The 13,632-nt window shown below is 44.3% G+C and overlaps 2 protein-coding genes across 2 annotated transcripts; one reads left to right on the plus strand and one right to left on the minus strand.

Moving 5' to 3' along the window:
* The first annotated feature begins 552 nt into the window (after nucleotides 1-552).
* LOC125546636 (uncharacterized) lies at nucleotides 553-1,364 on the plus strand. The gene has a single exon (XM_048710814.2). It carries the CDS (start codon nucleotides 600-602, stop codon nucleotides 1,362-1,364), a length of 765 nt encoding a protein of 254 aa, XP_048566771.1. The 5' UTR covers nucleotides 553-599.
* Nucleotides 1,365-10,384: 9,020 nt separating this feature from the next.
* Nucleotides 10,385-12,991, minus strand: LOC125542726 (Gap junction beta-4 protein). Its single transcript, XM_048705898.2, has 4 exons — nucleotides 12,259-12,991; nucleotides 11,422-11,662; nucleotides 11,207-11,324; nucleotides 10,385-11,059 (listed from the first exon to the last, which is right to left on the minus strand). The coding sequence occupies exons 1-4, from the start codon at nucleotides 12,846-12,848 to the stop codon at nucleotides 10,968-10,970; spliced, it is 1,041 nt and encodes a 346-aa protein (XP_048561855.1). The 5' UTR covers nucleotides 12,849-12,991; the 3' UTR covers nucleotides 10,385-10,967.
* Between the last annotated feature and the right edge of the window lie 641 nt (nucleotides 12,992-13,632).

Consider the following 13,632-nt stretch of genomic DNA (forward strand, 5'->3'; position numbering starts at 1 on the left):
TGCGATTCTACCTGTATGCGACGAGCCTGTAACCCTCTGAATCTGAAGTATAGCACATGTCAGGCCCCATCCCCTTCGATCTTTGAAGAAATCGACACTACGTTCTGCTTAGCTGAAGAAACCACTTTTTAATTTTCAGTCTCTGTTTCTCTTACTTTCTACAAAATGTAAGGCTATAAAAAGCCCAGGATCCCGATGGGGAAGAGACATCCATCTTGCACCGGGTATAAACCCTAGCCCCCATGTTCTGCTTGGCCTAAGTGTGTATCCTAATTCGCCCTAAATTCCTCGCAATCGTCCCACAAAGTGCTACTTTGAGTGATTTTGACTGAATTTCTTCCATCTTTAGTTCTTCAGGCTAGTAGCGCCTAATATGGCAGATCGTCCGCGCGTTCGTCTCACGAGGGCTTCAGGAGCAATTCTATATGTCATGTGTGATACAAGTTGAAGTTGAAGCCATGTCCGCGTTGGATACGATCCCCTCCTGATACGAATTCTGCATATTCTGATATTATAGTACGCTATAGCTAGTCGAGTCGATTCTCGCGGCGTGAGGTTCTCTCGTGCGTGATCGTCGAACCCCGTACGTACGTATCACCATGTGGCTCCTAATCAAGATCATCTACCACATGATCACGTTCAAAGGGGCCATCGCGAAGCTCGAGGAGGCGGCGGCGCGCGCCCACGGCCGTCCGGCGAGGCTGGACTGGCTGCGCTCGGCCTGCCGCCACCTGCGAGGCGTGGACAGCCACCTCACCAGAATGCACGACTTCCTCGAGAGCGACCTCCCCGGCGACGACCGGCTGGGGGTCTGGAGCCGGCGGGGCGCCGGCAAGACGTCGCTCCTTAGGCCGCTCCGGCAGCCCAGCCCGTACCACGCCCTCTTCGACCGCGTGCTCTATTTGGAGGTGGGCAGCAGGTGGTCGGTGACGGACGTGCAGCTCGGCATCTGCTGCACCTGCCTGGGCTGCAGCTACGACGTGATGTCGTCGGCGGACGACCGGAGCCGGGCCTGCCTCATCCGAGGTGTCGACAACCAAGACGCGCTCCACCACTGGAGTTATCTCGTCAGAGCTCTCGGCCACAACGATCACGTCCTCCAAGAAGATCTCTGGGACGCATGGTCGAGCCGGCGACAGCTGGTGGAATTCGGTGGGGAGCGCCGCGGCCGCGGCGGAGGACGAGACGAGGAACGCGTCGAAGGCCGTGCCGTCGCGGACGCGCTCGCGGTCGTCCTAGTGGAAGAGCGCCCAGAGCGTGCTGCGCCCGCGCACGTCGCACGACCAGCGCTGCCGCTTCATTCTTTGCGTCGCGCGCACGGGCCGCCGCTCGTGCCGATCCTGGTCGGTTGGTTCGGACGCTGAGTGCGGGTTGATTAAAGAAAACATCAGGGGGATTTCTGCAAAAGTGCGTGCGCTGACCGGTCCAGCCACCTAGCTGCCAATTGTAAAGCTATGATTGGCTTAGGACTAAATCATCCACTTTCACTTAAATGAATTTTTGTATTTGTAATTCATTGATATTGCAATTTGAATATTGCAATAATTTATATTGAAAAGACGATAGCCAATTTATTGGCTAATTCGAATTCGTCTGTATAATTCGTAAAATTCTTTCTTATTTCTTATTTATTGTTGAAATCCAAAATTAAAGTCTCTTGGCTCTTTTCACGCTTTCTCACAAACAGATTAAAAAATAGATTTTTTTTTGAAGTTTGGATAAACCATTGCTTCGTCTGGTGTCTACAATACATATGACTCATTATAGTACTAATTTCATTTTTACCAGATCGAAAAAATTTATGTTGAAAAGAAAAAACAGACTTTGTATCGACTAAAGTATATACTTCGACTTTCATGTGCTAGAACTTTAGCTCGTAAACATAAAAGCACGGTACGAACTTTTATGCAACGATTGGGTTCGGCATTTTTAGAAGAATTTTTTATGGAAGAAGAGCAAGTTTTTTCTTTGATGTTCACCAAAACAACTCTTTTTTCTTTCTGTGGATCACACACTAAGCGTATTTGGTATTTGGATATTATACGTATCAATGACCTGGTCAACCCTCTTAATTAATCATTAGACAAAATTAAGAAACAGGAAAGGGTTGATAAATGATCAAGAAAAAACTTTTCTATTTTTCATTCTGAAATGTTCTTTTTATTATTCAAAAATTCGAGATAGATCTAATTATACTTTTTTACTTATTTCTGCATTATATACTTTTTTACTTATTTCTGCATTAATAGAGCAGACGAGTAAAAAAAAGCAAACCTATTTAGGATAATAATTGGATAAGAGAGCCTCTACCCTGTCAACGGATAGGGAGAGAACAAAATCTGGATAAATACCAATTCCTATTACTGGTAAAAAGATACAGATTAAAATAAAGAGTTCTCGTGGTCCAGAATCCACAAAATTTGCGTTTGGAACATTAAATAGCTTGTATCCACCATATTGTAGGGTGGATCTCGAAAGATAGGAAAGATCTCCCTCCAAGCCGTACATACGACTTTCATCGAATACGGCTTTCCACAGAATTCTATAGGGATCTATGAGATCGAGTATGGAATTCTGTTTACTCACTTTAAATTGAGTATCCGTTTCCCTCCTTTTCCCGCTAGGATCGGAAATCCTGTATTTTCCATATCCGAGTCCTTAGGTTTCCGAAATAGTGTAATGGAAAAAGAAGTGCTTCGAATCATTGCTATTTGACTCGGACCTGTTCTGAAAAAGTCGAGGTAGGTAAGGAAAAACTGGTAATCTATTCCTTAAAAAAAATCTTGGAGATTATGTAATGCTTACTCTCAAACTTTTTGTTTATACAGTAGTGATATTCTTTGTTTCACTCTTTATCTTTGGATTCTTATCTAATGACCCAGGACGGAATCCTGGACGCGAGGAGTAAAAATTCAGTTTTTTTTTTCTTATTGGATTTGTTTCGTACATTTATCTATGAGAAAATCCGGGGGTCAGAATTCTTTCCAATTCGAAAGTCCCAAATGATCCAAGGGAGCGGAAAGAGAGGGATTCGAACCCTCGGTACAAAAAAATTGTACAACGGATTAGCAATCCGCCGACTGATCCCCACGCCTGTATTGCAAATACGCAGTCACGAATAATCCCGCTAAAGTAATAGGAATTAGGCCTAAGACGATTCCAAATAGAAAAACTTCAATCATTTCGATTTGTTCGAGGGGATGTTGTGCTCTGCCTGGAATACAATCATAAAGTTGAAAGTACCAGAGATTCCTAAAGGCATACCATCAGAAAAGCTTCCTTGACCAATAGGGTAAATCAAGAAAACAGCAGTAGCAGCTGCAACAGGAGCTGAATATGCAACAGCAATCCAAAGACGCATACCCAGACGGAAACTAACTAAAGTATATACTTCGACTTTCATGTGCTAGAACTTTAGCTCGTAAACATAAAAGCACGGTACGAACTTTTATGCAACGATTGGGTTCGGCATTTTTAGAAGAATTTTTTATGGAAGAAGAGCAAGTTTTTTCTTTGATGTTCACCAAAACAACTCTTTTTTCTTTCTGTGGATCACACATGAGGTGCTAGTTGAGGTATGGTGAAGTCAAGTTTTGCAAGTTTGGGACTGAATCATCACATTCGATGCAAGTTAGGGTACCTGGTATGCTATTACCTCTATTATGAGTCAACAGCAAGCGCCGTTCAATGGCGCCCTGTCTGCCGCATGGAGCCTAGATTAACAAGCCAGGAGAAGATTGTTTGGAGATCTAACACAATATCTGGCCATAATTCTTTTAACTCCAAGCCACAATATCTGGCCATAATTCTTCAAGAACAAATAATTCGGATTTGTTCTGGTCTTTCAGTCCCAACACAGATGCTGCATGTTGAAATATTGGGTCTGCGGTTTCCACCAAGCTGATCGAGTTGCATCTCAGCCTCATACGCAGAGGCTACAAGCATGTGTTTCATGGTCGAAAGTTGAACCAAGGATAACCACCAAATATAGCTGCCTACAAGAACGGTACTGGAACATTCATCAACTACCATTGAGAAAACATATGATCAGTTGGCATCATATCACCATTTTCTGTTCCAACAGATGTCTTTATCAATGAGCAAGCTCTGTTAATCTCAGGGATTAACTACTACTCCCTGAGTTCACAAATATAAAATGTGTATTGTGTGTTTGTTCAAGTCCACATTGAAATATCTAAAACATCTTATATTTGTGAATGGAGTATTTATCATGACGCATTCCAACATGGAACACAAACGACAGTAACAATAGCAAAATTCAGAATGGCCAAATATCGTTCAATTTAACCCCAGTGTAGTAACAGTAACAAGTCTCTAATGTAATTTGCTTTGATTTGCTGGGCTTCTCTGATTGCTCATCTTGTGAATTTGATTGGAAATGTGTGATATCAGTTGCAGAAGCAAATCATGTGCACCACAGCTCAATGCCACACGAGATTTTTGACACGACAATTTAGGCCTCGGTTGGAATGCCAGCATCCAACCAAATACATGTCACAGGGTTTTCTTTCCGGATGTTCCAATACACACGCACAGACTGCACTTGCACACAAATTGCACAAGTATAAAATGAGCTAAAATTTATATAACTTCAGTAAAAAATATTTTTTTTTTGCAATCATCCATTTGAGCATAGTTTTGATAACTCATAGTAGTACTCAATTTTAATTGCAAATTTATAAGTTAGGAATCGACAATTGTTCAATAGTTGTTCGTTTAGATGTAAAATACTTCAGGAAGATTATTGATTACTTCATGGACTCAGGTAATCATAGAATCATGTGAAAGTACAACCTGAAAAGAAAAAAGAAAAAACATTAGCTATGAAATGAACACTTTGTGCTCTATGAAGGATACCAACCATGCATGTCAACAACAACACTTTGTGCTCTTCGAACTTCTGGTGGGGCGTAGTTAATGGTCAAAAGAAAGTGCATTGGATCGCTTGGGACAATATGTGTACTAGGAAACATGAAGGAGGGCTGGGGTTTCATGACCCAGAAGCTTTCAATTAAGCTATGCTTGCTAAGCAAGCTTGGCGTATGTTGCAGAACCCAACATCGCTGTTTGCGAGAGTTCTGAAGGCTAGCTATTTTATGGACGGGTCAATCCTGAATGCTACATGCTTGGCGGCGGCTCTTTCACCTTTAAGGCCTCCTTTGGTTTAGAGAAATTTTATAGGAATTCTAGAGGATAGGATTCTTATAGGATTTTTTCCTTTAAAGCCCTTTGGTTCATAGGAATGGATTCCTATTCCTACATAGGATTGGTTCCTATCCTCCACATTTCATAGGAAAAAAAAATAGCCTAGACTCAATGGAAAAATTCCTTTGGTGTCAACCAAATGACATCTTGTTTCCTATTCCTACTCATAGGATTTGAGATACATGTCATCTCATTTCCTACAAGATTCCTATTCCTATGATAATCCTATCCTATGAACCAAAAGAGGCATAAGCCTCCTTTGGTTTGGAGGAATCTTGTAGGATTTTTAGAGGATAGGATTTTTGTAGGAAAAATTCCTATGGAGCCCTTTGGTATGTAGTAATGGATTCCTATTCCTATATAGGATAGGAATCAATCCTTCACATTTTAAAGGGAAAAAAATATTAGCCTAGACTCAATGGAAAAAATCCTATCCTATGAATCAAGTGACATCTCTTTCCCTATAGGAAGTGAGATGCATGTCACCTCACTTCCTATGATTTTCCTATTCCTATGATATTCTTTACCCTATGAACCAAAGGAGGCCTATAGAACTATATTACACGGCCGTGATCTTTTGCTGGAAGATCTCATATGGAGGATTGGAAACGGATCACAAGTCAGAATACATCATGATCATTGGATTCCGAGGAAAGGTAGTCTAAAGCCCTTGGGCCAAGTCTACATACATGAATCAACCGGGTTAGTGATCTGATGAGTGCAAATGGCATAACCTCGGATATGCTAAAGCTACAGGCCATGTTTGGGCCAGACGAGGTAAAGGAGATTAACCAGATTCCTATTGGAGGACCAGCGACGGAAGAATTTTTGGCGTCGAATTACACGAAGAATGGGGGTTTCACAATCAGGTCAGCATATCATTTGCGTATGTCACAAAAACATCTCAAGGTAGGCAGACCTGAAACCTCTTCGTCGGTGGTAAACCACAAGGCGTGGTTGAACCTTTGGGACATAGTGGCGCAGGCAAAGCGATAACTCACACTTGGAGACTCGTCCGGAATGGCCTAGCTGTAGGGTCGGAGCTCTTGAGGAGGAAGGTCAAAGCGGGAGTATTCTGTGTGGTATGTGGGTGGGAAGAAACAAATTATCACAATTTTTGGGGATGCTATCACTCAGAGTTGGGGGTGCCGGTGGCGATCCCACCGGATTCAGTTCGTCCCTAGGGTGCACTCTCAAGTTGGTTGCTCTCATGGGTCGCCGATGCATCTAATGATGAGCGTGCAATCATGGTTCAGGTGCTGTATGGACTGTGGTTAGCTCGCACTAATGCCCGTGATGGAAAGAGAATTGAAGATGCAGAGGTGATTACAAGGACTGTAGTTAAGTTGATGGAGGAGTGGCAGGACGCAAAAGCAAAATGCAGAAGCCCGTGCCTGTTGAAAAGTGGAAATCGCCAGAGGAAGGATGGGTTAAAGTCAATGTGGATGGAGCTATATCAAAAACAGGTGAGTATGGAGGCGCAGGAGTGGTCTTCAGAAATCATGAAGGGGCACTTATGGGTAGTGCATGCCATTTCCTCCCAATGTGCAAGGACCCGACAATAGCCAAACTTCAAGCTTGTAAGCATGCGGTTCAGTTAGCACATGAGTTTAACACCAATAGTCTGCACATTGAGATGGACTGCAAGGAGATAGTTAAGAAGTTACAGAGCAAGGAGAGGGACCTCTCTACGCTGGGACCAATCATAGAGGAAGTCAAGCAAATGCTGGGTAGCAGGGAAAGATGGAAAATTTCTTGGGTTAGGAGGACTGCAAATAGTGCAGCACATTTGTTAAGCAAGGAGAGTGTTTTGAATAATTCTTGTAAGATTTGGTTGAATGAACCTCCTGACTGTATTCTGCAGGTTATAGCGGCAGATATTTCTGTCGGGTTTGAATAAATAAAGAACAGGTTGAATTTAAAAAAAAACATGTATGTCAAAAGATTAGCACAGAATCCAGATGGTACAAGGTAGCCATAGCATGTCACACAAGTTTAAAGTAACTATATCCCCTGAGTGCCATCAATTGGCCCTAGTCAGTTCTGCATTAAAGTACATGGAGTGTACCTCAAAGAAAGGCCAAAACTGGGGATTTGTTGATATTTTTGAATGAGTATCTAGCGAACTATACTTGATAAATTCAAATGCCAATGATCTCATAGCGTTGAAGCATCCATTAATATGTCTATGGACCATTTTTTTGACACCGGTATGAGATCATTTGCATCGTTGAGGGTGGCCAACCAATATTTTGTGGACATACTTAGCTTCGTAAGAATGGATGTGTTGTAAGGAATCTTTTCACACCGGTATTTACGCGAGGCCCATCCGTATTTTTCACACCGGTATATTTTACACGCTTTGGTGCCTGAAACCGACGAACCAAGCGGGGCCTTAACTCGAGGGAGGGGGACATCCCCCCCCTCTTGTCAGCTCCAAATATCCTTGAGGACATATGGGTAAGCATATCAATCAAAGTCCAATTATATGTAAATTCGGTTAGGACTTGGGAGCATCAATACATCAACTTTCTACTTTAGCATCATATGTATGAATTAACTATACCATGGAAACCATAATGTCAGGGTTGTATGTCCCAACAATATGGTTTGTGTTTGCTTATTGCTGATTTCTAGCAAAGATTATTGCCATGCCGAAATCTGGTAGCACCGCTCACAAAACGATTTATGTTCACGCTTTGAGATCTCTATGAACGATCTTTACGCTTACTCTTGTTGGAGACAGATATGTCCTTCTCGTGACCCTCTTCATTATACTGAATCTAGTCAGTCAGTCAAGCAATGATTTTCTTGTAGCATTTGCAAAAGTCAATAAGTATAATTTAGCTCATTTCTATAAACTACTCGATAGTTAGCCACTTCACAACAATTTTATCATACCCTTGTAGACTTTGTCAAAACCTCCTCTTCCAAGCACATTGAAATGAGAGAAATTTGACATTGTATTGACCATGGCTTTAAACTGACAAATGACAATTCCAGAGCCTTGCAAGTGAGTCAAACTAATGTAAATCGAGGGGAGGGGGACATAGGCCCCCTCTTCTTTTGGCTCCAATATCCCTTGAGAACACATTGCTAAGCATTCTATGTAAATCCAATTGTTTGTGCATTTACTGTTTTGGCTTCAGCCATCAAAACATCATCGCTTTCGGCCTTTATATCTTGATATATTGCAAAACACTACTGAAATGTGAAAGTTTTTCAAAAAATGAGCATGCACTTTTGAAAAGTTGTTATAGAAAACCCCGAATATAGACTTCAGAAGAGTGTCTACTGCTTGTCGATGAAACACATGATCAATTTGTCAAGCAAGACGTTCAAGGGTGTGCATCCCATTTGGTTCCTTCTCAAAAGTTTCTAATCCTGATGAATTACTCGCTTGAAGGATCTTATCAATCTCATTGATTGGATTCACTCCTTGCAAGAAAGACCCCATGCCACGGACGAATGTGCAAACAATGTGTTATTCTTCGATGAAGCGAATGATCAATTTGTGGATGTAATTGTTCTTTTTCTTATGAGGATATTATTAATCCCTTTGTTTGGTGTGCCAAGGACCATTCTCACCAAGGAACGTAGTGGGAGTCATGATTTGCTAAATAGTCAAGTCCAAGACGTGCAAACTGATAACGGAATATGTTATTATTTTGTTTTTGCAATATATGTTGCTGTTACATTAAAATTTATAAAGTTAGTTGTTCTTGAAAACTTGGTGAAACTCAAGGACGACGCATGCATCTCCACCAATTGAAGTCACTCCTAATGATGAAGATTCCTAATTTTATTATCACCCTCCATTGTTCAAGTACTAGTCGTGCACATGTTTGTGATGAAGTAATTCCAAGGGCCATAACACATGGAACGCGAGACCATAATTATCTATCATGTCGTCTTTTTGGAGATTCATCTGCTTTTAATTCCAAGCCAGAATATCTGGTGATACTTCAATAAAAACAAGCAAATATGGATTTGTCCGTTCTTTCGGTCCAATAAAAGATGCTCCGCATCAAAATATTAGGTGTGTGGTTTGCACCAAACTGAACAAGTTGCATGCCAATGTCATATGCGGAGACTGCAACCACGTGTTGCGTAGTCGAGAGCATAACAAGGATTACCACCAAATGTATCTAAGCACATAATTGCACCGAAAATTCATCAAGGCCATGTAAAACATACTATGAAACAGACGGCATCAGGCATCATCACCATTGTTTGTTTGTTGGACAAATCTAGTAATCAATGTGTAGGGATCAAGAGTCCATGAACTGTGTCTTTAGCTGCCAACCTAGTACTCTTCATCGTCCAAAATCATGATGCAGTGATCAAGAATCTATGGTCTGCTTCCTTCTTCGTTGCCAACAAGGTTTAGTTGAATCCAGGCCAACAATACAACACAACAACAGTAAAAACTGCAAAATCTGGAATAGCCAAATATCTCTCGGAACAGCCAAAAATTATACATAGCACAACTTGAAGCAAGTAAGACCCTGCAGATTCAGTAATACAACCTCGTAGTTTTATTAGTTCCAGTGCGCACATTTGTGACCAATTTAGTACTGCCAGGAACGATCTCATCGCTGATCTTGGCTACCGGGTGATTCTCAGTCCTGCAATTCCACATGAGGTTTCCGATCATTCCTACTCGAATCAACCACCCCGTTTCCTTGCCTTTTGTAGCTCTACAAAGTTATACTAAGGTTGAGACACTTATTTTGGGACGTAGAGATAGTTCACCTACTTTGTCTTGATTATATTTTATCATTGATTGTGGATGATTGCTTAACTTAATACTAGTATAAAGCTAGCAGGTCACGGTGGCTTTTTCTTAAATAAAAAGAGGGAAAGCACGAATAGTGACACTGCTATAAAAATGATGGTCAAACTCTACAACGTGCAAACTGGTAGCAGGGATATGCTCTTGTGGTTGCAATATACCGCCATGTGAAATGAAAACACAAAAAAGTTCACAACCTTTAACAATCCCTCCTGGATTGTGCAGGCGCAAATGCATTTCCAAAACACTTTTTTGTGCCAGATGTAATTGAATGGCACACAACAACAGCAAAAGCATCAATCAAGAATGGTACCCAAGTTTCGATCCATCAAAACAGGAGAACAAATCCACAACACAGCTTGATGATGAAGCAGACTGCAAATTCAGCCACACTCTTGATGAATGAAGGTTCACAATCTTATTGGCATCATCCATTATTACAAGTACCAGTTGTGCACATGTTTGTGAACAAATCTAGTACAAGAACAGGGGGCTACATGGGAAAGCTGGCTAGAAGAGATACCTCACCCCAACACCAAAAAAATCCAATGAATCGGTTCCATTCGGACTGTCCGAGCAGATGCCCGCTCCTACGAGCAAGCAACCGCCAAATGGTGAATCCCTCACAAAAAGAATCAAATGGAGAATGCCGGCCAACAATGGCGCACAACAACAAGAAGCTAGAATCGGTGTTTCTATCACTCGCTCAATCTCTAGCAGCAGTCAGAACCTACCATACCACGAACATACAACAACAAAAAACACCATACAAAAAGGGTACACAGCTTCAGGAGCAGGCAAGACCCTGCAAATGCACAGTTAGACAGATCATCTATCCTCTCTCCTCTTGGGCATAGATGTTGCTCCACAATTCGGCACTCTAGCTCCGGTGACAAAATTGGCTCGACTGCATCGCCGACTAAAGACTACAACAACAACCCCTTCCTCAAAGTACAACAGCTGCCTTGTCTGGAGTAACATGCTGGAGGACGGTGGCGATCAATGGCTCGTAATGGTCCGCACCAGCACCACACCATGCTGCAGGCAAATATTTGGGTTTCTACTTAGACAGGGAAACGAGAAACAAAACTGAAGAGATAGACATTCTTTAGCTAAGGCTAACATGTTCCGACATATAATGACTTGCAGAAGAAAGCACAACAAGACTGCCAATCTACAACGCACCTGTTCCCTTCATGAATAGAAAGATGGGCACATCGCAGATTTCTCCTCTAGGGAGGTGTGGGAGGAAGAACACGCAGTTATCCTCATCAACCATTGCATCAGTGCCATGTGCTTGCACCTGTCAATGCCGCACAAATAAAAGATCCAATCAGATCACCAAATAAAATGCTGCATTAAACAGTGGCAAGTTCTATGGACAGAAATCACATAATTACCACGAAAACTTCTCTCTTGAACTCGGTGGCGAGGCACTCGATGGCAATATCATCACCAAACGCAGCCGCACGCCCATCCCGGTTCTCATCGATGGTCAGTAAGCCCTCCTCTGTGTACTGCAGGGTGATTATGTCATGTTCATCCTCCGCAGAGCCAGAAATGGACATGTACTTGGCCCAACTATCTCCATCGTCTACAGCGATACATCTCTCCTTGTAGATAGTCTCAGCTGCCAGTTCCCTGCAAGGCAATGAAGAAGATAAGCACATATAATTAACATGCAAGAAGCATAATGGTACCAAACAAATCAACTCGATATTCTAATTGAGATGCACTACAGTTGTACCAGTGCCAGGCAAGAAGCATAAATGGTAGTAGTACCAAATAATGTACTACAGCATAATTAACAGGCTGGATATCAATCATCTACTTGGAAGGTCCATACTTTGCCACTACAGCCCATGCCAGGGTGGCAACAGTAAAACCATGATTCCTTCGTTGACCAATTTATATGCGGGGTACTAGAATACAAACACACCATGTGAGGCGATTCTTGCAGCTTCATGACGCATTGAAATTGCATCGATTGGTGTTCTTGCGCGAATTAACATAAGAAAGAATCAAGAAACGCAAGGTCTAAATATAAACAGATAGCACAAAAGACTAGACTTGTTTCATTCGACAGAGAAGGGGATCGGATCAACGCAAGACGGGAAGACGAATTCCGCGTGATTCCAAGGAAAGACGGTGTCTTTAGATCCAGACACGCGTGGTAGCAATAGATTCGAGCGCGGGCAGGAAGACTAGATCCGGGATTGGCGGGGCGGCCACGGTACCTTTGGATGCCGATGCCGACGAGCTCCTGGATGGCGGCGTCGAGGGCGTCGCGGTCGGCCTTGGGCGCGAGCAGCTTGACCTCCTGCACGACGTGGACGCCCCAGCCGGCCTTGAGATCCGGCGCGTAGAGGTGGCGCACGGCGGCGTCGACCGCGGCCCTGTCGGAGGCCTCGGCCGCGGCGTAGACGTCGGCGAAGCGGCGCACGGCGCGGTGCCGGAGCTCGCGCGCCTCGGCCTTGGCGGCGGCGGCCCTGCGCGCGGCGGTGAAGAGGCAGTTGCCGTCGGACTCGACCTCCCCGCCGTGGTCGAGGCGGAAGACGACGGCGGGGGCGGGGGCGGGGGCGGGGGCATCCGGGCCGTCGCCCCCCTGGCGGGGCGGCTTCCAGGCGACGCCGCGCTCCCAGATCCGGAGCAGGCGGCGGCGCTGCTGGTCGTCGAGCGCCCAGACGGCGGACCAGCCGGCGGGGGGTTCGGGGGCGGCCCAGGCGAGGAGCTGCGGCGGCGAGGCCGGGGCGGGGGAGGGCGGGAGCGCCTCCGCGACGGCGACGGCGCCGCCGCCGGAGGAGGAGTCGCAGAGGAGCTTGCCCATCCTGGCTGGCAGCTAGGGTTCGGTCGCTGGCTGGCGCCTGCCTCGGGCTTGTCGTCTCCTCTCCTCCCCCGCTTTCTCTTTCTTTTTCTTTTCTTTTCCGGCGTTTTTCTGGTAGCCGTTGAAGAGGGGGGGAGGGGGGTAGGTGGGGGTGGGGTGGGGTGGGGTGGAGTCGCGGCCGGGGGAGGAAGAGACGAGTGGTTATAGCAGTGCGCTGTGCCGCCGGAAGCGCGCGCGGCCGATGTTACCGTTGGTTGCCGCTGGCGTTGGCGGGCTATTGGCATATGGAAAGTGTTCATTTCTTCCCTATAATGAAATGAATGGGATGGAGGGACTTAACTCCATTCCATGTTTACGAGTTTTTTTTTAGGGCTTTCCATGTTTATGAGTTATGACCAAGATTTACGAGGAACCAAAAATGTTAGGCTCCTTTCTTTTCTAGATAGATCCAAAACAACTCAATCGAGACGTTTGTTCGCCTGATATGTTTGCTAGAAATGGGCCGTTGTGAGGGCTGCAGTACGTGTTTTGATGTCGCCATCCACCATCATCGTGGCCTGACCTGTAGAATAACTCAATCAAGACATATGTTCATTACTTGCTATGCGCGTAGAGACGTGTTGCTCTGAGAGATCCGGCGTGCTTTGTTGTCGTTGTCCCTCGCTACCGGTCAGTGACGGTGTTTTCGCTTGCATGGCCCCACATGTGTATAGATGTGTGCGTGCCGGCTCCACATATCTCTTTTTCTATCTTTCTCGTGTTCTCTACCTCAAAAGCATATCTAGAA

This window comes from Triticum urartu, chromosome 3A (assembly GCF_056163025.1).
Source record: "Triticum urartu cultivar PI428250 chromosome 3A, HENAU_Tu73, whole genome shotgun sequence".
Classification (NCBI taxonomy): Eukaryota; Viridiplantae; Streptophyta; class Magnoliopsida; order Poales; family Poaceae; genus Triticum; species Triticum urartu.

What these genes read in the sequence shown, in the direction of transcription:
- LOC125542726 (XM_048705898.2), bottom strand. Translation starts at nt 12,848, where the DNA reads ATGGGCAAGCTCCTCTGCGACTCCTCCTCCGGCGGCGGCGCCGTCGCC. An exon ending in TCAAGAGAGAAGTTTTCGTG is followed by an intron (nt 11,325 to 11,421) that starts GTAATTATGTGA and finishes CGGCATTGACAG; the next exon opens with GTGCAAGCACATGGCACTGA. An exon ending in TCTATTCATGAAGGGAACAG is followed by an intron (nt 11,060 to 11,206) that starts GTGCGTTGTAGA and finishes ATTTGCCTGCAG; the next exon opens with CATGGTGTGGTGCTGGTGCG.
- LOC125546636 (XM_048710814.2), top strand. Translation starts at nt 600, where the DNA reads ATGTGGCTCCTAATCAAGATCATCTACCACATGATCACGTTCAAAGGG.